This window comes from Lepidochelys kempii, chromosome 11, assembly GCF_965140265.1.
Source record: "Lepidochelys kempii isolate rLepKem1 chromosome 11, rLepKem1.hap2, whole genome shotgun sequence".
Taxonomy (NCBI): domain Eukaryota; kingdom Metazoa; phylum Chordata; order Testudines; family Cheloniidae; genus Lepidochelys; species Lepidochelys kempii.
Window position 1 is genome coordinate 15,578,892 of NC_133266.1, and position 21,894 is coordinate 15,600,785.

Below are 21,894 nucleotides of genomic sequence, written 5' to 3' on the forward strand. Positions count from 1 at the left end.
CCTGCCTACAAAATGTGCTGTGAAACATTTCAGGTTGATGAATCTGCATATTTTTACTAAACATCTTGTTGGAAAATCCCCAACCTGCTTTACTTGAAAATGTTTTCTTTTTTTGTGGCTAGCCTCCAAACAAAGTATAAACTCAGATGCTATTGAACTTTTGACAGAAATAGTTTCTTTCATCTTAAGTGGTACACTAGGAGGTCATGTGTTTGGAGAGGAAGGTCTTGTTGCATGTGGAACAATAATAATAGTCAGCACTTTATTTTCACTAGGCTGCACAGCCATTAACTAATTCCCACAATGCTAGCTCCGAGGAAGTAAGTATTATCATCCCCATCTGACAGACAGCCAAAGTGAGACTCAGAGGTTAAATGGCTTGCCTACAGCCACAGCAAGACAGTAGCAGAATGGGGATTAGAATTTAGGGGTTTCATAGTGAATACATACTGCTTCAATAACTGATGACCATGGTGCCTATATATATTAGAAGCTGTGGTTTGATTGTTTGTTTGTTTTCACTGTGGAATTTTAAAGTATTAAAGACACAAAATATTGACATTTTCAAGGTAACATTTTAAAACTAAATATCACAAAGGAACAAATGTCAGTTTCCAAAAGATACAGCTTGTCTTGTGTTAAACGTCTAAAAGCTCGTTTCAAGTGAGATAATTAAGATTCTCTTTAACTTTTTGCTAAAGGTTAAACCTTTACCTGGGTCTGTATGATGCCAGAGACAACAGCATATAACATTGCTAAACAGCTGACAAAACAGCAAAAGGGAGACGTCTAAGAGATGGCACAAAAAAGGACGCTAGTCAACACTCTAGGATCTTATCTCAAATAACTCAAAAAGCTAAAAATGTCTGCATATAAATTGTGTATTAAAGGGACACTGTCAACTTAAATATGGACTAGAATTTAAATTGTACAAGAAATGAGCTTTTACAGAAACTAAGACCAAAAGAAACGTTTCCACACATTTATTTTAAAAACTTCCAATGGAAAAAAAGTTTTTTCCCCTCAACAATTAACATTTTCCCTTGCAGTATATGAGCAGCATATTTTGCAACAGTAGGAACTGAAAGTGAAAGTTACTATAAAGAAAAGTGAAACTGACTTGTTAGCTGCTAATTGTTCAATATGAGAAAAAAATTGAATCAACATTCAATAATGACAAGTAAATGTGATTTTCATTGTTAGTAACAAAAATGGTTATTTGCAAAATACGTAAATCAATCTGTTTGCAACAAATGATTTTAAAATTGACAGTGTCCTCCTGCTATTTTTGTAAGTTACCTTTCCAAATATGCTCAGTCGGTTAGGATCGATGAATGGTTGTTTCAGTAATGACCTATAAGAAAAAGAGAAATGTTACATTCTGGAGAGTCATATGTGTGGAGTGGGTTATTTGTAGAAGAAAGAATTGTGATAAACTAAGTGAGAAACAGATTTTTAAGAGTTCAAATAAGAACTATTTTATTTTAGTGAAGTCTTGCAGTTTGCTTTCAGATCCCTACGCTACAGTACTTGTGTTTTGGCAATGATCAAAATTATGAATCCTCCCACAGAGGTAATTCATCAACTGTGCTTTCAGAAGGATAATACAGTATAGAGAAGAGAGACTACAAATTTCAGGAAAACTTCTGTCTGCTTCTTAATAGCATCAAGAGAGAAAGAACTCTCAGGGCCACCTGGTATACCCTCCTGCCCAGTGGTGCACCCACAGAAACCAGATAAAAGACAGAGTAATGACTCTGAACTCATGAATGCAGAACTCTGATTTAGAAGAACTCTTAAAATTAAGATATGGAGCCAATTAGACTGCTTATTAGAGCTCCATGTCCCAAAGGAGGCCTCATTCACCCAGTTGGGAATGTGACTATGGTCCCTTCCCCACTCTGCAGATCTGCCAGTGTGTGGTAGCAAGGGAAGGGGGTTAGGGAGGCGGGAAGAAGCATGCTGCTACTTTCAAGAGCCTGTGAGGCACTTTGTGAAGCTTTCTGTCTGCATATGGAGGACAGAGTCCTTCCACTCAACATCTTTGCAACTCCACTCCTATTTCAGAGATGCAAAGCCATTTGACCTGTAGGCAGTTAATGTTTTCATTGTCTTCAGGGATTACAGATGACTTTCAGAAATGTAAAACATGTCATTCTAAAATTGTTCAACCAATACATGAACATACCTCGTACATGAATGTAGGTAATAATCCGTCCATTTCTAAAATACCATGCAATCAACGAGAGGAGTGGTCCCTTAATAAAAAGTGTTATCATATTTTTACATGTAAATATATAGTAGGGGCCTGATTCTCTTCTTACTTAAATTGGTATAAATCTGCAGTAACTCTGTTGCAGGCAATGGAGTTACCCATGCTAAGACTGATGATCAAGTGAGAGGATAATAAACCCTTTGGCCAAATTCTGCTTGCATTTACATTATTGTAATTCTGGTGATTTAGTGTAGTCACTCCAGATCTACAGTGATTTAAGTGAGAACAGAATCTGACCCTATATGTCTAAGACGTTATATTTCACTTGTAATGAAGCACTGTATATCATGCCATGAGTCATTTTTCTAAGGACGCTAGAAAAATATGTAAACTAGATTAGATTTCATATTTAGATTAGGCCCGGAAGGACAACTTTATCAAAGAGGAACATCAATCCAAAACATTTTTCCCTTTGATTTTTTATTCATTGAATCACACTTTGCAATGAAAAGCCTAATGTTTCGAAACGTGCTACTGCACTAAAGATAAGCATTTACCATATTTCATTCTGCAAACGGAGACCAGTAATAGCTGGAAATTTTCAGTTAAATGTGTCTATTCATCAAAGTAAAAATGGATTAAAATAGAAGAAAAGTTTGCACATACGTACTCTACAGCTGCTATTTGGTCCTTCACTTCCACTGAACCTAAGCAACGATGGACTTCCTGTAGAATTTTAAGGCCTTGAAATCCACTCCCTCTGCCATCAAATCGAGCTACGATGACATTATCAGAGTTGACAAGCACCGAATCCCAGTCAACGTGAAACTTATCTGTAACCAACTGGCTGCCTGGATCTTCATCACTGTAAATACCAACACACCAGACACAAACACAGACTATTGACAATGTGATACACTTTGCAGTACTTCAATATTTTATTTAACCTAGACAGCAGAGTTCAGTCAGTTTGTGCAACCCAGTTGAATTACTGTCAGCTTAATCTATACCATCACATTAACCGGTGTTCTTATCCCTCATGGCAGCAGTAAGCAAAATAATTTGTTGAACTGCATAAAGCAAACCCACTATGACGATAATGCCATGCAGTAGGTGGGATACTTGGATAATTTTTGCAGAAACAAGGTAGGAAAATGAACCACATGCTTTACATAGAGTGATCCCGAAATTAACATTATGCCTTCTGGTTATTTGAATTCTGGAAATTCCATTTTAGAATTTGTTAAGATGCTATAGGGTGACAAAAGGGAAAAATCATTATTGCAGCCTGATAACTGAACAAGAAATAAAATACTCCTTAGAATGATGTTTTCCTAGAAAACAAAAATACCTGCATTATCACATCCTGGAATGGATTTTTGTGAAGTAGACTGCAGAGGAGAATTAAGTACATTTTGGGGGAAATTATTTTTCACTGTCAATGTTTCTAGCAACAAAAGGATGCAGGCATGAATGGTAAGTTGTTTTTGTTGTTGTTGTTGTTATTGTTTAGTCATAAAATAAAGATTTTACAGCAGAAAAGAGAGAAAGGAATAGGAGAAAAGAGGTTTCTATGGGGACAATAAGCATTTTTCATTGAAGGTAAGTTTACTTTTTTCATTCCAATGAAAACAAAATGTCAGTTTTAAAAAGGAGACTTGTCAATTTTTTTTCCCAAAGATAAACACAGAATAAGAAAGCAGGCTACCATGAAGTTGTAAAAAAAATGCAAAATGCCTCTGTGCAGACTGCATCTGCCAGTTGAATGCAAATTAAAATGTAAAAGTGTCTGTGCAGGCTGTATGGAAATTAGATTGGAGAGTGTCTATGGGAATATTCTCGTGTATAAGAAGGATGGAGGCAGAAATTATTATTTTGCTGAAGAAGTCTAAGCTTGGAAGAGTTGTAGAAATAGGGAAAAAAAAAACCAACACAGCCCTTTCAATCACTGTTGTGTCATAGGCTCTGCTGGCTGATTATTCAGTTTTATTTTTGCTGTGGGTAATAGAAAGTTCAGCTGCAAGGTACGCTTTCAGACAACTTGTTAATTAGCATGTATATGATACATAAATCTGTTTTCAAATTTACATAGGACCTACCATATTTATGTAACTATAATTTCAGGAACTAAGTTTGTGATAAATTATTTTTAAATGGCATATCAATAAATTACCTTTGGGTTTTCATTCTTGTGTGTCTTGAGTAAACAATTTAATTTAGAAGACAAAACGACAGCATGTTTTTTTAAAAGGAGTTAACATACAATACGGCTAACTATGAAACAATAAACATGAAACCCCGCTTAATGTCATATGAGCTGGGTGGGAAAATACCACTTGGCAGGATTTCAGTTTCTTCATTAATTGAAGTACAAAAGCAACAGGCACTCAGAAGCTCTTCCAATTTATATTTAACATTTAGAATGGGCTTTCCAAAAGCGTTCAGTGTTGGTCTAACTGCTCCCATGGAAGTTTTTCTATTGACTTCAATAGAATCAGATTTAGAGCAACGATGAGTTTTTAAGGAAAATATTACCCTAAATGTTCATAGTCAGATAATGTTCCATAAAAGCACTTGTCTAGCTAATTATGACTCTACATGCAGTTCTTCATTACTTTTGACTATTTCAGAATTGCCCACCCGAACTCTCAAAAATCATGAGTCAGGCCCCCCAAAAATCATGACTTAAAATCCATGAGATTAAAAAAATGGATTCTTGGTTTTTGAGTTTTTAGATGCACATCGGTCACATTTAAAAGCTTTTCTCTGCCACCAAAAGGCCTGAGATTCTCATATAATCATGTCTTTCAAAAGCTGGGGCTTTAAGTTAAAAAAAAAATATTGTGAGATTCTAAAACTGCTCTTTTTTCCCCCTGAAGCTTGTTTTTTGGTAGAAAATGGCTGAGTTTTCTGAGCATCAAACTTTAAATCCCACATGTCTTGCAGTGCAGTTTTTGATGGGTTGCTTTGACATGTTAGTTTTGGTGTGTATTTCCCAGGTGTTAATTTATTTCAAGGATGTCTACATAGATAAAAGAAAAGGAGTACTTGTGGCACCTTAGAGACTAACCAATTTATTTGAGCATGAGTTTTCGTGAGCTACAGCTCACTTCATAGCTCATGCTCAAATAAATTGGTTAGTCTCTAAGGTGCCACAAGTACTCCTTTTCTTTTTGCAAATACAGACTAACACGGCTGTTACTCTGAAACCTACATAAATAGTTTGTGATGGACACTTAAAGCCACTCCCACTATGGGATGTGGCAAGTGGAATCCATTTCTTACTGGTACGTGTCCCCCACCCCCAAGGGGGGCACGTGGTCTCCTCATGTGATCCTCTATGTGACTCCTCCCCACCCCGCCCCCAGCCTGGGCCCCCCAGATTCTCCCTGTCCCCTCCCCATGATCCACTCCCCTTACTGGGGCGGGGGAGCTCTGTCCTCCTCCTGCTGTGCAGGAGACTTCAGAACTGCAGCAGCGAAAGGAGCAGAACATGGGGCCACTGGGTGGACCCATGCCCACAGCTCCTCCGACACAGCTATACCACCCCCAGCCCTTCCCCACAGGGTCTCCTCCATCTGTACAGCAGCCCCCGGGAGGAGCTGCCGGCATGGGACTGCCTGGTGGCCCCATGTTCTGCTCCTTTCCCCACTGTGGTTCCCAGGAGAGCCCTGTGTCTCAGGGGAAAGGAGCAGAATGCCAGCAGCGTCTCTGGCCGCTGTACTACCCCAGCCTCACCCCACCCAGCCCTGTCCTTTGGTAGGGCTGTACCTCCCCCAGCCCCGCCCCCACCCCTGTCCTCCTGTACAGATGGAGCCAGAAGAGACGCAGCTCCGTGGAAGGGCAGGACTGGGGGTTCTGCTCCTTTCCCCACTGTGGTTCTGGGAGAGCCCTGAACCACAGGGCTCTCCTGGGAACCAGAGTCGGATAAGGAGCAGAACATGGGGCCGCCGGGAAGCTCCATGCCCGCAGCTCCTCCAGCGTAGCTGTCCCGCCTCCAACCTTGTCTTCCGGCAGGGCTGCTGTGCAGACAGAGGAGACCCTGCGCGGAACGGGCTGCGCTGGAGGACGTTCTGCTCCTCCCCTTTTTGATATGCCATACCAGCTATAAGTATCTTGCCAGTACGGGGGACCATAGTGTACTGCCCTACTTGTACTGCGGGATGGTGCAAAACTCCCAATGGCATCAGTAGTGTCAGACAAGGGCTTCAGAGTCTCTAACTGCTCCTAACACAAATGACATTAATCATTTGGGCTGTAATTCACCCCTTTGCAGAGGGACAGGACATATCCTATGAATCATTTAAGTCCCACTTATGCCCTTAAAATAGGGCTTAAGTGAGGCTTAAGTGGTGTGCCAGACCTTTACACAGGGGTGAATTCCACTATTGGAGCACAAGAATGGATTATGTTTTTGTGTCCCTTTTCAAATCTTTTGCTACCAAATGTCTCTGGTTTTGACACGGATTGACTGTATCAAACCCCGAAAGGGGTATGGTATGAAAAAGAAGTCTGCCGTAAGAGCCATTAACATGGACACACAATCTATTTCAATACAATGGGGAATGCAATGTACATCACCTCTCTTGCCACACCATTTCTTGAATTCATGGACTTTTCCATCCATTGTAGCTACTCACATGCTGAAATATATATAAAAGGACTACGGCAGATTGAAACTGCACCTAACCATTATTGCAGTATGGAATCAGATCCATTATTGCACACTTCACAATTAGAGGTGGGCTTGAGCTGCAAAATTTGCATTGCAATCCAATCTTTCCCAAAGTGCAGCAGCATTTGGATCCAGGGTCTTGATTTATACCCATCTCTGCATACAATCAGCTTCTGTTCATTGTTAACTTGCTCATATGCAGCATGCCAATAATACTGCAGAAGTGGAGCACTGTAGAAGCACTCAGTATCTTCCACTGCTACACCTTTTTACAGGATGCAGTGTCCCCCTTCCATGACCCCCACTGGCTGGTATGAAAAGGAGTAGTGAACAAAAACCCGGGGCCATGAGCACAAGCCTCCTTGCATCCTACCTCACCTGAGCATGGATAGACACAAGTGAATTCTCTAATAGGCAAAGCATTACACATATTTCACAGCCAGCAAAATCAAAACACACACACAGAAGGGCCATATCCAATTACATGCCTTTCTCTATGTTTTCTAGGAACGTCATTTTGCAGCAGTGTTACTGTATTTTCAACAACAAAAGAGGAGTAGTGGGATTCAAGTGAAGGAGTTATCTAATAATTCTTAACTTTATTTTTTGTACTTGTACCGGAGCAGCATCTTATGAGTCTGCAGTGATAGCAAGGCTGAGAATGATTCAGAAACACTGTTGAAGTTCACCATTGAGGTGCCATTTAAACAGACAGAAGCTATCAATAATATACCGATATCATTGACCTTAGTAGGTAATTTGTATGCCTCTTGCAATTCAGTCACATACACCTCAGACTGTCTGGAGAAAGAGGCAGCTCATCATCTGTTTGGTCTATTACTGAAAGGAGAAGAATCTTTTCATCTGGGAGCTAAAGCTAAAGCTTTGGCTCTCGTTAGAGCTTGGAGGGGAATATGTAGTTCTTATCACAGTGGCTATTATTATTATTTATTTATTTCTTATTTATTAATATTATCATAGTGCCTGATCAAGGACATCCACAATACAGTACAAACGCCCTCCCAAAACAAGCTCATGAATCTAGTGCACAGTATGAAAAAGTATCATAATAGCAATATGAATTAGTGAGGGAAACTAGAGCTCAGCAGATAAATTCTATCTATGGAATTCAAAATTGAATCACTGGGAAAACAGTCTCTTTTGCAAATGGCAAAAATCCACTGAAGGAAAAAAGAACATTTTGCAAAACTGACATGAAAAGAAAATTCACCACACATTCCTTTTTTGTGAGCAACTTCTCACATGGCCCTGCTACCAACCGCACCCTTCATCAACAGTATGAGATCAGATCCCATAACAATCCCAAGCAATGGTGTCAGAATGCCAAGCACTCCACCCATCCCCATTCATCTTCCCTGATAGAGCCTATCATAGCTAAAAAGCAGACAATACATTTGCAACCGTGCAAACCAATGCATTTATCATTGCGGGGGGGGAACACCTCCAGAAAAGATCACATTATCAGAATGGAATCATGTGATAGCCTGAAATGAAATACAGCTAGTATTGCAGAAGCAACATGAATATTCTTTAAACAGCCATCAAAAATGCTAAAGGCCAGATTGTGGTTTTTAAGCCACAGCTCTGAGTACTGGAGATGCAGCGCTGTGTCCGAGAAATGAGGAAAGGTTGTGGTTCCATACTGTGCTGCTCCTAGCCCTCATCCACTGCTTCCTTTGCTGTGCCATCCCTGTTCAGGAGGTTTAGAGAAGATTGAGCCATGGCCCATGTTCTCCCCATCCCATTTCTGGAGTCCTGGTCCCTGAAAAGGAGCAGCCTTTGCATTCCCCATAGCACAGGACTGCGGTTGTCAGTGAAATAGCTGGAGAAAGCTTCTTGCTTGTTTCTCAGATCCCATATGGCCTGTGGTGGGCAGTGGGAACTTACTAAATGTTTAGAAAAAGGAGAAACTCCCAGAAGACTAAAAAGAGCTAGGTTTTCACAAGACTTCCACAAAGCAACAACACCAAAAGAGCAGAGAATCATTTTCATTCCAAAGGGAAAAGAATGAAAAACCTAATTGGCAGGAGAGTATGCAAAACACGTAAGAGTTATGTAGATGGTTCATTTATAATGATCCCCACAAAATTGACCTGCAGAATAACTTCACATGTAGCCAGATGTAAAGGACTTCTGGGATGTCCTGCTTCTAAACAGGGTGTAATAAAAAAGGTAGAATCTCTCATATATTTTTATACTGCATCCTGTGGCAATGCACTGTTCCATCACTTGCAACAGACATCCTCTACAACAAATGAAAATTCCAGAAGAGAATCATTAATGCAAGAATGTTATCATGCTGAAGGTCTTAGAGAAATACCAATAGTTACATTTTACCTCCCTGAATTCCTGCTACATGTGTTATGGCATTCTTCTTCACCATTGTACCTGCCCTGTTAAAAAAATTGCCACTTTCCACCCTATGGTCTGGGATGCTGGTACCAGATCCATGTGATGTATAGACATGCTCAGTTGGCTTGAGTGAGGCCTACCTCTGGCACCATTTCAATACTGGGTGGAGAGTTTCCTCTACATTATGGAGGTATAAGCAGACATGTATAAAGTATGCAACACTTCCAGGAGAGTTAAGATATTTGATGTCTACTTAGGAATATACAGCCTGATAATTTTTTTTCTCTGAGTTTAGAAGAATCTTTCTACTGATTCAGTTTCACTATATCCACTTACAGTTTGTACAGATTTAAATGACATTAAATAATGAATGCTGACATTTAAGATGCATTATCTTCAGATTTTGAAAGAATGAGGTTAATTATGTTCAAGAAGAAATAAAGAATGATTATCACCTCTCATTTTATTACCCACATTAAATGCCTTAGTCTTTACTCCACTTAATCATTTCCTGTGTATTATGAAGGACTGGATCATCCAACTTTTTTAATGAGTAAGCTGAACCATAATGAAAAAAAAAATAAAAAATCTGAAATTTAAACTTTGATCCTAATTATATAGAAAAGAGATAATAACCACACTTTAAAGCAATTATTGTACACCTCTCTAACCCATAGGCTACCGTGTATGTATTATATTTGAAGGCAACTGAGTGTGAAATGTATTAGTAGTTTAGGAGGAACAAATTGAAGAGTGGACAGTGTTAAATCTATTTAGTACTTTATGGCCTATGCATCGGAATTCACGAAAGAGAAATAGGGCTAGCCAGAGGCAACCCGTTACTGTGTGAGGCCTATACCTCTGCTAGATAGCCTGGTGTTCTGACCCAATATAAATTTGAACAACAGTGCTTTGCACTTCTGTCTAATGGTCATAATACGCTTTACAGCCATTAAGGAATTAAGCTTTGCACCTCCTTAGGATGAAGGTGAGTCTTACTGTAAGGAAATTTAGGCCCTGATGCTGGAACAGACTCTTTGAGGCTGGGCTCCGTGATGTGTGGAACTTAACTGAATTCAGTGGAATTTGGTGGAGGTTCAGGGGTTGGCCAGCACAGAGTCAGCTGCAGGACTGGGGCCTTAAACATGAAGGCCAAAAGTTTCAAACCTGGGTGCCTAAGTTCAGAAGGCTTATTTTAGGCACCCAAGTTTGGTCAGAGAAATTGAGTGATTTGACCAAAGTTGGACTGGAAGCCTGTGACAGCAGGAATAATACCCAGATCTTATGATTTCCAGTTTATTTATTACTTGAGCTATGATTTTGGGATAGGAGTTTTACTGAGCCATCTACAGTACAAACAGAGCATAAAAGATGGTCCCTACCCACAAAAGTTTACAATCTAATTCGGAGCCTCAGTCCAACATACTTTTTTTCTGAGCTAGTAATGAAAGTCACCAATACCAAGAATAGCTGGATCAGGTACCGGGCATATGCATGACATGCAGAGCTATAATCCCCTGCAGAAACTACAGAGCTGCTTTGTAGAGACTGCTACAGCCCAATGGCTGAAGTAGAATTTATGAGGGGGGCTTACATGCCACACACACCCTGCCCAAGTAGTAAGACTGTGAAGCATCAGCATCCTGTGTGCACTTAATTGTGCATCTAAACTTGCTGAGACCTTGGCCCCAGAGATACAATAAATCAGCCAACTCTTGCCTTCCCTCTCCTCTGCTCCTTTCCCCAACCTTTCTTTCCTCCCCCTTCTCCTAAATTCACTTGTATACTGCAATCCTGTTGATATAAACACTTTAAACCCATTTACATCTACAGAGAAAATATAATTCTACTGACATCTCAGTCATTTACACTGGATCAGAAGTCATTTGCTTGCAAAGAAACAGATAGAAACAGATAACACTAACCATTGTTATTGAGGACTACAGTGAACGTTCCTTTTTTCCCCTTTCAATTCCTAGATGGCTTGGTAGTTAGATCACCCCTTTGAGACCATGGACAAGGAAATAAGTGTGGCTGCACAGCAGGATTAATGGTTCCTCTGGTGATCTACCACTAAAATAACCATTGTATGGACACTCCTAACATGTGTGCAGAAGGAACAAAGTGACCCTAAGTCAGTCACAGAAGTACCACTTTCAGAAGGTAGAATGTCTGGGAAATGACATCACACAATCAGCCAATCAGTGTTACCTGAAACAGCCTGATGTCCTTCCTGGAAGTACAGTACTGCTTTTTGGAGGTGGTACTTCTGGTAATGAAAAGAAGCAAGATGTCAATTTTGAGGTTGTTTGGATGGACAAAATATCTAGCTTGCACACAGGCTTCCAACCACACCTTGCCTCAGAGACTGGAGCTATCCAAAGTCTGTATGAAACCCCTGGGCTCAGTCCTGCAATGGTCTCACAGATAGAATCTAAATTGACTTCAGCTGAAGTTCTGCATTCTCAGGTCCCATTTGGGTCATCTCTAATTCTAAAAAGAGATTAATTTGGCGACCTCAGTGTAGAGTTTGTGGCAAGCGGGGCTGAGAAATATCACCTCTTTCTCTTCAGGTGGTGGGAGAGGTGAGCCACATTAAATGAGATAGAGAAGGTCTTTCCTGTCAGATTTTCAGTATTGATTTTTCATTACCATTTAAAGGGATTTCTAAAAATAACTTCTGTTAACATTAACTCTGAAAATTCAGCACTGCAAAAGAAGGGGTTTCACTGAAGAGAAGCAGAAATTCAATATTCCAGAGGTAAGAAAACCAAAAATTTGTATTTGTCACTAAGGTCCTTTCCCTCCCATTTGTAAACACCACAAAAAATAATCACTTTATAGGCATAACTTTCTGGTATCACTGACAGCCTGTTCACTGGAGACCTGATACCATGCAAATATAGAACTCAAACCCTGCCTCAGTACCACTCTTGGGTGCTGAAACTTCTGCAAAAGAAAACATTTTAAAACTCTCTCCAGACATGTATGTAAATAATGCTCAGTCATAGTAGCACCTTCTCTTTTGCCTTCCTCAAATTTGCATTAACTTGTAGCACAAGAATTAAATATAAGTTGAAGAATATTTATTTACTCAGCTTTTTTAAGTCACTTTTTAAGCAAGTTACATGAAAGTCCCTGAGTACCCTTATTTACAGAAAAACAAGTTTTTGCCATGGCATATGATACCAATTACGCTGGTGTCAAATGAGTTTATCCCTTGGCCCTGGAGAACAACTGCCTATAATATAAATGTGCTCAGTCATATGCACTAGCAAGTAGACTCTCTCTCTCTCTCTCTCTCTCTCTCTCTCTCTAATGTCTATCCTCTCCTCCCTGAAGGAGAGGTCACATTTTACATCAGCCATTAAAAAAAAGAGATGCATCCACTAGTCTAACTGAAAGATAGTCCAGGAGCCCAGTTTTCAAATGTAGGCACTTAAATGGAATGTCCAAATGACATATTGGGCATTGAAATCAGCACTTACTGCGTGTTTACCTACTAATGCATAAGAACTGACCTGAATGCTCAAGTGCAGGAATTCTGGACAACTTATTTAGAGGCTCATGCTTGCAAATTAGGCCTTGTACGTATAACTATAAGTATCTTTGGAGATTTTTATTAAGCAGAAGACACTAGTTTAATGTATCATGTCCTAGTGTTCATCAGGGATTACATTTTCAATATGCTGCATAGGCGTGTACCCCTCCATTCATTTTAACAGGAGTCACATTGTTAATGCCCTACACACAGTACTGATGGAAAATCTATCCCAAGACTGTAAATAATACAAAGCTGTAAATGCTGTATGCAAGTGGTATAATACAGGCATTAGACATATGGCTTCCATGTTTGTTAACCAGAATTTGAAACCCAGTCTGTGGGGCTCCAAGGGAGAATATAAATCTAGGGTGCTGAAAACATCAGGATGGATCCCAGAGTCGGAGTGTCCTAACATGACTCCTTTTTACCAATGATGAATTAGTTAGTAACCACTGAGATGTGAGAAAAACAAATATGGCTAATTAGAAACAAAGGAACAAATTTTGTCTGCTCCAATGTGGGTACATGGAGAGAGGAGAGTGTGTGTACTAAGAATCCCTACCTTAGCTCTCCTGCATATAACACTACAGCCTTAACACTATAGCCCTCACTCCCTGGGCAAAAATGGAGGTTGGCTAATGCTGATAGAGGTATTGATCACTGCTGACATATCAGGGTGGATTGGAGGTGTGATCATGGCTTCCCTCCCCATGCACACATGTCCTGTGAATGAGTAAGCAGAAGGAGGCTGGCTCTGAAAGAAACATAGCTACTTTATTTCTATAACATGGGCTGCCAGTGAGTGCATCCGTCCTCCCATAGTCTTTCCACTGACTTTGGTGGTCAGTGGATCAAGCCCATAATGTCTCCAGCCACTGGTGCTCCAGTATTTTATCCTCTCTCTGCTATTCCCAAAGCAGTTGGGCTCTAGAAGTCTTAACTGACTTCTAGGCAGTTGCTATTTCTACCAGTGATAGAAGAAAAAATTATACAAAAAAACCGTACAGTATCTCTGGTGATGTAAACAGGCATGGTTCTAATGAAGCCAGTGGAGCTACTTGAGATTACACCAGGTGAAGATCTGGCCCTTCACATCTAGCTATCAATAACTTGAACCATGTTTATATTGACAAGCTCACAAAACAGGATTTTTATTTGCCAAGACAGAAAACAGCATCTTCCTGATAACAAAGGTTTTAGTTTACCAACTCAAAAGCTGTGTTATAGGGAAAGTGATATTTTCCCTACACTCACTCCCCCCACACATATATTTTACAACTGAAAATACAGAAATAAATCCTCTCTTTATACCCCCATTTACCTACTTTTATTATTTGTAGTGACCCTAAATAGATACTTACATTATTAACAGAACAGCATACTGGTTTCGATCTGTGAAATCCTTTGGAAATGACAACTGTAAAGGAAGTTCTTTTAAGAAAAGAGAAAACCATTAAAGGCAGGTAGTTACACAGATCCAAAATAGTAAGATTTGAAGAAAGTTTTTTCTGTGTTAAAGGAACATTTTGCTAAAATTACCATAATCCTCAATGTGAACCATTTTAATTTCTGTCCGCAAAATCTTTTTCTTTAAAATAGTTTCTTTCAACACAGCATTATTTTCCAATATGTAAAATTCTGCAGGAAACAAATAGGAGGAATCAGGGTGGAAAGATACAATGAATCACCATACAAGACAGAAATCAAGATACCAATAATTAAAGAAAAAGAGACAAATATACAATGTTAAACCTTTTTATAGTTTCTTTCTTTAAACAAGTTTTATAGTGCACCTACTTTGGAACTCAAAAGCCAAACTACCAGCTTAATTCACAATGTGCAAGGGGAGCATTAATGATTTTGTATTCTCTGTTCTGGCTTCAACAAGTTTTGTCTTCATTAAATATCAAGGGCTAAATTTTGCCTTGTGGTGCATGGCAGGTGGTAGGGGGAAAGAGCAATACCCTCACTACCCACTCCATTTAGGAGCCAGGCACAATGCAGATATTAGCATACCTGACACACAATGGGAGCGTGGATGGTTGTACGGGAGATGCTACTATGCTGAACAATGCTCTGTGTTTACAAGAAGGCAGGCATACAGTCCCTGCCAAAATGGATGCCTGATAATAAGAAGTGGGATAAGACTGAGAGAGCACATGATGCACCTATCACCAGTGGGAGTAAGGAGCTTGCACCTGTCTGTCCAGTGCAAGAAAATGACCCAGAACACCTTTACTTGGTCACTACCTTTCTGTATTCCTCCCTCTCCCACACTTCAATGAGGAGCCAGGGAACAGTTTGGCTTAAAAGCCAAAGCCAGATTTGAAACAACTCTTTTGCATTTGGATGAAAGATCCTACTGTTCTTTTTTATTCTCCAATCTCACCCCTTAATGTGGATTTTTGAAATCATACATCCTCATTTAGGGCAACAAGGGATAATCTAACTAGAATGTTAATTCTGGGTAGTCAACCAAAATGTTATAATTATAGTGTTAGGATATAATAATTTGAAGTAATCTTTAATCACACTCTTATTCTTTTATTAATAGAGGGGGATTATCTAATCTTTCACTGACACATTATAAATAAATCTTATCTCATTATTGGGTTTTTCTTGTTGTTGTTAATGGTAAGCACTCTCTCTCTAGACCTACTGCCTTCTCTTCTTTCCATAATGTTCTATGTTAATCCCACTCATATTTCTGCTTTGTTTCTTCACAAATGGGAATTTTAGAAACAAATCACAAAGAGCCAAATTCTACTCTCATAAATACTGGGCAGCTCCACAAAAGTTAATGAATTTACAAAGTATCAGAGGGGTACTAAGTATCAGAGGCCGTGTTAGTCTGTATCCACGAAAACAACGAGGAGTCTGGTGGCACCTTAAAGACTAACAGATTTATTTGGGCATAAGATTTTGTGGGTAAAAACCCACTTCTTCAGATGCACTGAGTGATATACTTAGCCCCTAGATCACTTTTAGGGTTTCTACAATATAGAGCTTGACAACTACAATAAACAGTAATACTGAACATATGAAGGAGAAAGGGCAGTTGTTAGCTTTTCCTTAATTAAGTGGATTAGGATAGTTATCAACATGCTGTAACTCTATTATGTATTTGAAAGGTCTGATCGGTATGACATTTTGAAGATGCAGGGCCAGATCCTCTGCTGTGGCTGAGCTGTGCTTGGCCCAGACAAGAGGAGGATGGACAAAGATGGCTTCTTGCCACCTTTGTAGCCCTGGGATCTGGGAAATAATGTGCATCGGCCTGGACCTCCAGCACAAGTTTAGAACATCTTGAGGCTGGTTTAACTAGTGCCAGGTGCCTGTGCTGTAGATTGCCAGGGTGAAGGACTGCTGGGTGGGACTGGAGGGATTGGCAATAATTGCTGCTATGGTGGTCCTACACTTCCTGATGTTTGTGGCTTGTTTGCTGCTCCCTGGCTGCTCTGACAGTGCAAAAGTCCATAGCAGACAGCATAATTAGCAACATCTGAAATGTAGAGGTAATGGACCTGATCTCACAAAACGCAATTCTTGGAATTCCTATTTAAAATATCAGTGAAGGCACTCTGGATTTGCACCAGTATACTGAGGGCAGTACTTGATTCATTGTATGCAAGTTAAATCTGATGATCAGCCCTGGGAGGTCTGTACTTTAATCCAGAATAATTGGATTATAACTTTAAAAACATTTTTAAGACTACAGAAGACATTTCATACTAGAAACATAATTTACATAGTGAGTGAAAGGGATGAAGAACATCCTGCCACCTAATTAACTCAAGTGTAAATAGTAGGTGAAAGATATGCATCTAGCCTAACATGTATCTGAGAAATCCTGGGAATGTTCTAGTCACTTGATTAATTTTTTCTCTTATCACTTCCAGCCATGTTTATTGCTAGAATGTAATTAAGACAGGTTTATGGAAATGAATTGCATATTTTTTTCTTTTACTTATGTTAAAACAGAGATTATAATAAGGAGTTTCTGTGGAATGGTGCTTACTTACTTCCAGGGTTACTTGTAGTGTGCACGCTAACAACTGGAACGCCTGGCCCTATTTTTGTAAAGGGAGAAAAGTACAAATAATAATTAAAGTAGAAACTGTTTATGAGTTGCTCTGAACTTCAACAAATAGCAAAGATCGCAATAGTTGAAGGAAGGTGAACACAGAGATGACAATAATCACTTTGTGATGCAAATCTACAAAAGTGCAGGAAAAATACCATATAATTCCAAAGAGTTCCATAATTAAGAAACTCTTTTGGTATCTTTTTTCTAGGTATTACAGTTAAATGTAGGTTTAACATATTAAAGTATTATTTACTGTATTGCAGTAGTGCCCAAGGTCAGAAAGTACCAGGACGTGTACCCCATTTTAGTAAATGCTGTATAAACACACAGGAAGACATGGGACCAAATTCTGCTGTCAATTAGACTGGTGTGGAACTCAAGCAGCTTCACTGACTTAAATTACTCATGATCTTGAGTGGTGTAATTGACAGAAGAATTGGATCTGCAGTCCCTTCTCTGAAGAGTATACAGGCTAAAAAGACAAAGAAATAAAAAGGGTGAAAAGGGAACAATGGTTTTAACCACTGCACATGACATATTTGTCTAAAAGATACATTCTGAAACAGGAAAGAGACAAAAAGAAGGTGAAAAGGCCTTGTGTTGAGGAATGGAAGTCAGGCGATTTAGGTTCTCTTCTTGGATTTGCTAATAACTTCCTGTGGGACTTTGGGCAATTTACTAAAACAAAACAAAACCCAACCAACCAACCAAAAATTCAGAAAAGAATCTAAATGTTTAGTACTGATGTTTTTTAAAATAAATTTTTTTATTTGAAATGACTTTTAGTTTCAAAATTTATTTCAATTTTATTTTAAAATTAAAAAATCTTTTAAAGAGCTCAAAAACTAAGATGTTTTGTTTGACCTGAAATTATTATTATTATTTTTTTTTTACTTTTCAGTTTTCCAAAAATTAGAAACAGTTTCACTTCAGATTGACCTAAATGATTATTTCTCTCCACTTTTCTGGTACTGCAAGTGAACAAAAAATCAGTTTTTTTTCATCACTCAACAAGGAACACCAAAGGAAAGCTTATAAACAAATAAACACAAAGAAAGTCTGACAGGATACCAGCTCAACACTAGTTCTAGCAAACTGGGAATTAATTCTTCACTCAAGTCTCTGGAGGTGCTCGAGAGATTAAAAGGGATGGGATAATGAGACAGTGCTACTGACTGTGGGCAAACAGGAAGTAGAAGTTAGACTATAAAACGTGCTCACAGGCGAACAGAAGGTGAAAGAACTGAAGCTTGAAGGATCAGGCTAACCAGCAGACCCCAAAGAGTTTAGCAGAGGTGTGTTTTTGTTGCAGCTTTAAGCAGGGCCTATTGTTTGTTTTAAAATGTGTGTATGTGTTGGGGAGGAGGGGGATATTTGTCTGTTCAAGTTGGTTTATCTCAAACTCTTGTAAGTAAACAAGAGAAAAGCTTCTGTTGCTGGACTGTGCTGCTGACTCTGACATCTTAGAAATGTTGTGCCCCCAATACAGTCATTTTGCACTACCCTAGTGGTCCTATGGGGCCATATTGCTGCCATAACTAGGCTGCTGAAGATTCCCAGGTGGAGTATAAAAGACTGTACTCCATCTTCACATAGGGATTATGCTGGGGATATACCTAGAGAAGAGGCATGTGCGATCCCCAGCTGGCAGCTCTAATTTATATTGGGGATAGGGAAAAACAAAGGTGGTGTGTAGCCATCTCTGTACCCCCCGTAGCCGCCTTGGGGCCTGCACCAAGTGCAGGGACATGCTCAACGTTCGAGCTCATAGGGCCTGATATTCAGACATGCTAAGCATCCACAGATCCCATCAATCTCCAGTGGAGATATGGGATCTCTCTATCTCTAAAAGTCAGACCCCTAATGACCAGTCCTATTGCTAGTATAGTGAATGTCAAAGCTGGGAGCAGAATTAAGGTCATTCTCATTTCAAGTGTACAAATAAATAATTCCGCATTAAATACATTTTACTAAAACATAATAAAAACGAAAGCTACAGAGCCCAGCACCTCCTTGCACCTTGCTGGGGCAGTGGTTCAGTACTGACTTCGAAGTAAGAAACCCTTTGCTGACTTGCCCATACCACTTCCTTCAGCACCCAGGGATTGTCTAGGTTGTCTCCCAGTCAAGAACTAATCAGGGTGAACCCTGCTTCAACCATATGTTTTCTCTGTAATGCTTTTATCTTAAGAATAAAATAGGCTTTCATAAAAAGAACTGGGTGGTAACTTCTAACTGTTGACAATTACTCTAGTATCGGTTTCTGAGGAGAAAGCAAACAAGTGCGCTTGGGCATCCTGTCTCTGTTGAGAATAACACAGTGAAGACAGGCAACTGTGCAGCCTGGAAATACTCTGGCCAGAGGGAGTAAGGCTTCGGTCTCCACCCAAGAAAAGCAAAGGTGAGGAGCTGGAAACCGGACAGTGAATGCCCTTGCTAGACCACTGAGGGGAAACACAAGTGCAATTGCCCTGAACCATGCCCACATGTGTTTGTTTATTGACAGGTATCTTAATGAAAATGCCCCTTATTTTAGTCACTATACATTTTTTTTCTATTTGTATTAATATATTCTATTTTCAAACCTAATGTATTTTTTTTTGTGAAACAGAAATACACAGTTGCAGAGAGAAGTAGATGTACAGGAAGTGGACTGTTCAAATGTATTGCTAGATGGCTGTTTTCCGTCATTTTCTACCTTAAACATTTTTACAAAAATGATTTTAGGCTCCATACCTCCAATGCGCTCTGCACAGGGGAAGCCTGTGCCTGCATGGACCTAGCAATTGAGCTTGTTGCTATATTAGGGCCTAAATCACTACCCAGAAGAAGATATTAATATTTGATATACACAAATAAAGCACTACTTCAAACAATTTTTACTGTGAACAATATATATGACTTACCTTTACAATGTAGTAAAAAATGCTTGTTCATGGGACTAAACTTTGCACTGAAGTATGTGCACTGATCTTCCATGAAGTTGCATGAAAGACACTGGCGGTTCAGTAATCCAATAGTTGATACACTGAGAACAAAATTAGTTACAAACATCAGAAAAGTTTCGTTTGATAACATAACAAACTCATGGAGTGATGCCAAAGGCCCACCAGACATTAGGTTTGTTTCCTGATCTCCACTCGTCTCTTGCTAATTTTTTTTTTGCTAGTTTTGCACAGAATATGAATATGACATGCTGTTGGTTGCTCCATTAAGCTACAATCCTACAAGCTGTTCTGTGAGGGAGGTCTTCTAAACCTGCATGAAACAGCTTACAGGACTGAGACCTTAATTATTAAAGGCACCCTTGGGAGTGAGAATAAAAGTAAAAAATTAATGAGAATTAGGGAGCTGTAGCTTTTAGAACTGGGGTTTCTGCATGGGTGAGGCAGTCTGCCCACAAATTTTAGACTGAAGGATTGGGGTTTTTGTAAATATAATTTTAGCCACATTGAGAAAGCTTTCTATACAGTATACCAGTCTGAAGAATACATATGTATTACACCATTGCATTTAGAGTTCACCAAATTTTTAATTTCATATTATATTCACATAAATATGATTGGCAATTTTTGAGCATAAAGTAGTATTTTACACCTACATTGTACTCATTTTGCTCAAGTGCAGATGACTAAACAAGCTGTGAGACAGCAGGAGGTCAGGCACATAGAATCTCTTTCTAGTTTATAGTACTTGTGTTAGGGCTATTGTAAATTTTCCTCTGAGTATTACTTACCTATATAGCTGTCTCCCTCTTGGGGAATCTTCAGTGCTTAAAAAATAACTGCCCAAGAAACACAAATAAAATTAAACTCACTTCTGAAAACTCTCTGATCCATATAATGTTAGGAAGAACTTTCAACATGAAGCCCAAATCCATGCAAAGCCCATTATGCAACAAATAGAGCTGGGTGAAATTTTTTACACTTTTTTTGTGTGAAATGTTTTACAAACTCATGCTGGTTTCGCTGAATCGTTTCAGTAAAAAAAAAAAAATCTGAAAAAGTCAAAACATTTCAATTTTTCAATTCAAAATGAAACTTTTTGTTTCAAATTTTCCTTTAATTTTATTTGAAAAAATAATTTAAAAGGTTTAAAAAATGCTGGAAATCAAAATGATTCATTTCAATTCAGATCAAACAAAATGTTTCTCCCTGATCTTTACGCATTACTGAACATTTCAAAAAATGTTTTCAGTTTGAACCAAAGTATTTTTGGTTTTCTAAATTTCCAATGAGCCCCAAAAAATCCATTATTCACCCAGCTCAAATTACAAATGTGCAGAAAGCTTTACATACCCAGGCTGATGTATGTTTTCATATCAAACCAATGCTGAACTCTTGGGGACACATTATGGCTTCCTTTGTGTGGCACCTATGCACTGAACAGCACCTAAAAAGAGCTTCTTTCCTTTTCAAAATCCACAGATGGATCTATCTGTAACTGCATCCCCCAGTAACCCTGGAGGCAAGGGTACTGATTCGAATCTCACACAGGCTCCATCACTGCTGCTGAAACTCTTTTTACTTCAGTGGAGCTCAGAGTCAAGCACATTATATTTATTTCTGCCTTATACAGATATAAATAAGACCTGTTCCAAAGCCCATTGTAGTCAGCTAGACTCATTCCATTGACTTCAATCTGTTTTGTATCAGGCCCATACTCTCTCCAGGCACTGCCATTCAGTCAGTGCACTTCCTTCCTTATTTAGGAACCTTAATATAGTCCCTGATTTGGTTTTGACCAGGTTTCATTAATACATTGGTTGAAACTCAATGATTTTGGCTGAGTTCCCCTCTATTTTCTTATTTGAGTTTTTGTATCTGTTTGAACAGAGAACATTAAAGTGAAGCTTGGAAGATTGGAATGCCCACACATCGAAACCAAAGAAAAGGTATAAAACCCCTGTGAACTCAAACCTCTGAGTTTTATCAAGTCTAATAATATTGCCAGTTTTTTTTTCTTGGATTCTGGAGGGTGGGGAGGGGGAGTGGGGTTGG

At 39.2% G+C, this 21,894-nt stretch overlaps 1 protein-coding gene across 3 annotated transcripts in view; it reads right to left on the minus strand.

Moving 5' to 3' along the window:
- The window catches only part of DPP10 (dipeptidyl peptidase like 10), a 451,693-nt gene that overhangs the window by 9,025 nt on the left and 420,774 nt on the right, over positions 1 to 21,894 (minus strand). For 2 of the 3 annotated variants that reach the window (XM_073305256.1, XM_073305258.1), the window contains 7 exons: positions 20,631 to 20,678; positions 19,801 to 19,922; positions 16,830 to 16,877; positions 14,347 to 14,445; positions 14,169 to 14,238; positions 2,886 to 3,080; positions 1,300 to 1,354 (listed from right to left, as the gene is read on the minus strand). In XM_073305256.1, coding sequence (XP_073161357.1) covers positions 1,300 to 1,354; positions 2,886 to 3,080; positions 14,169 to 14,238; positions 14,347 to 14,445; positions 16,830 to 16,877; positions 19,801 to 19,922; positions 20,631 to 20,678 — 637 coding nt within the window. The remainder of the gene's footprint in view (positions 1 to 1,299; positions 1,355 to 2,885; positions 3,081 to 14,168; positions 14,239 to 14,346; positions 14,446 to 16,829; positions 16,878 to 19,800; positions 19,923 to 20,630; positions 20,679 to 21,894) is intronic. The other variant, XM_073305257.1, reaches the window with a different exon arrangement.